General features: G+C 42.5%; 1 protein-coding gene across 1 annotated transcript; it reads left to right on the top strand.

Moving 5' to 3' along the window:
• The first annotated feature begins 638 nt into the window (after nt 1–638).
• Nucleotides 639–1,334, top strand: LOC147858990 (uncharacterized). The gene has a single exon (XM_087325233.1). It carries the CDS (start codon nt 677–679, stop codon nt 1,091–1,093), a length of 417 nt encoding a protein of 138 aa, XP_087181359.1. The 5' UTR covers nt 639–676; the 3' UTR covers nt 1,094–1,334.
• Nucleotides 1,335–2,237: the final 903 nt, after the last annotated feature.

The raw sequence follows: 2,237 nt of genomic DNA, 5'->3' as shown, positions 1-2,237 counted from the left end.
TGTGCGGAAGTGTGTGCGTAAACACAAAGTAGTTTAGTAAACACAGAAAACACAGAGATGGAGATGGAGATGGAGAGAGAGAGAGAGAGCAAGAGCGAGAGAGAGACAATAGATCAAAATTCAAAATAATTCTTTGTTCTATACATACTTCGTGCTCAATGAGCACCTTATATACAAGCCCCGACAATCGGGCTGACACAAGTACTTACAATACTTAAATGCTCATAAATGAGCCGACTACACAAACTTCCAAAATTATTCCTTTACAAGGAATAACACTCTAACGGCCTCTTCGGTTTTCACACCGATGCGGCCCTGTTGTGCGTACTTTTTCACGCACCTAGTCTACACACTGGGTTACGCTGTGTACTTTGCACCGAATGTTGAGCTTGTCTCTCAACAAAACTCCCAAACCAATTAAGGCTTAACCCGTTTGGTTTGGACTAAGGCCAAACCCGTTAAAGCCAAAACCGTTGCCGATTCCTAGTGGTATGGCATCGATGGCTTTGATTCCTGGGTTGATTGCTTTGTCTCCTTATGTGGAGGAGGTTCTTGCCTTAAGTGTGTCCTAAGAGAGAGAGATTTAGATAATAGATTTTATAATGGTCTTTAGAGGTGAAATATGATCTACATATATACATGAGAGCAAGAGAGACACAGAGACACAGAGACAAGAATGGATCATGGTGATGATGATGAGGAGGAGGAATGGAAGGCAGCCAAGCTGTTCGTGGCCAAAGGCCCCTCTGCAACCCTGCAGTTCGCTCACGACGATGTGAAAGCCATCCTCTACGCCCTGGACGCCCAGGCTATGGATGGTCCCGCTCCAGATCAGCAAGAAGATCAGCAGCAGATGTCCACCACTCCCATCGATCCTGCCATGTCTCGGAGACAGGCGGCATGGCGAAGCTTGGGAGACATGAGTAAATCCGAGGCAAAGAAACGCTTCCTGCTCCTCCTCTCCTCTCTCCTTCCTCACTGGAAGGCTTGGAAACCTCCTCAAGCCTCATCCTCCTCCTCGGATGGGCTAGTTTCTCGGATTCTGTCCGACTTCTCGGCAAAGACTGGTCTCACCTTTAGGTCCACTCTTTGACAAAGGAAAGGATAAAGAGAAACCCTAGCTCTGGGGCCATATTTTTGATGCTGGCAAATTTGGTTTCTTACCAGGGTTGTAATCTGCCTGCAGGGAAGGCTTTATGTAAATAATGAATGTTGATGTATGTGATTTCGGTAAGCTTAGGATTTCTCCCTATGGACTCTGCAGGGTCTTCACACAACTGATCTTGTGTCTCTTTGTTTATGAATAACAGAAGAGAGGAATGCCTTTAATTGCTTATGCATGTTTGAATTTGAATGCCGTTTTCTGGTTTACTCTCAATGGCACAATGGTTGAATTGCATTTCTCTTAATTTCTCGGCGTCTCAACCACATATTATGGTGTTCGGAGAATAAGGTGCCAAGCTGAATGTTTGAAGTTCCCTGTTCAGATTTTGGGTCCAGAGCTTGAACTGTGATTCGGAAGCTGAATTTCATGATGTTTCCTAATGTCAGGCAATTTCCTAGCAGAGAAAAACAGTATTGACAAAGAAAATGTCAAAAAACATCCTCATTTCAAATCTACTATTGTGCTTGAGGAATCCAATGGTGATGCTTTAAGATGAGCTCATTTGCCTTGTGTGCTTTATTTAGACTAAACTGAGATTTTGGGCATGTGTTATGTGTATGAAACAAATTAAGGTTGATGGTGAGTGCATTATCTTTCAATGCCATGCAAATTGAGGACCATAAGTATTTGGGCCCCCATCTCATCCAAAACCCACAACCCAAAACCCTCTCACATATCTGGCATAACCTACTTTTAAGCTATTGTTGTTTCATTGATGTGAAGTTTCTATCCACAGTTTCCATATAGGCCATGTTTACTATTTGAATCCGTGTATTTAGGGCAGATGATGAAACCCTTATATCTAGAGTGGATGATAAGCCCCTTTTAACTACGGTTTGTATTGGTGCAATTTATGGCTTAGCCAATTGAAAGTGAATAGCTTGATGGAAAATAACATATTGACGCTAAACATTGAAAAGACATGGGTTAACTTGCTTGGGTTAATAAAGACAAATTACCATAGCCATCTATATCGGGAAGCGAAAGTGGATATGATAATTTGTCATTGTCACCCCATGGGGAGTTAAACCATATTCTCTAAATGTTAAGATGTTGTGTGCCATCTTGTATC

Source organism: Azolla caroliniana, unplaced genomic scaffold (assembly GCF_043228905.1).
Source record: "Azolla caroliniana isolate FFs.n. ecotype wild unplaced genomic scaffold, voAzoCaro1.0.p SCAF_10, whole genome shotgun sequence".
NCBI lineage: Eukaryota > Viridiplantae > Streptophyta > Polypodiopsida > Salviniales > Salviniaceae > Azolla > Azolla caroliniana.
The sequence above is the reverse complement of the archived record's forward strand: the minus strand, read 5'-3'. Positions and strand labels throughout refer to the sequence as shown.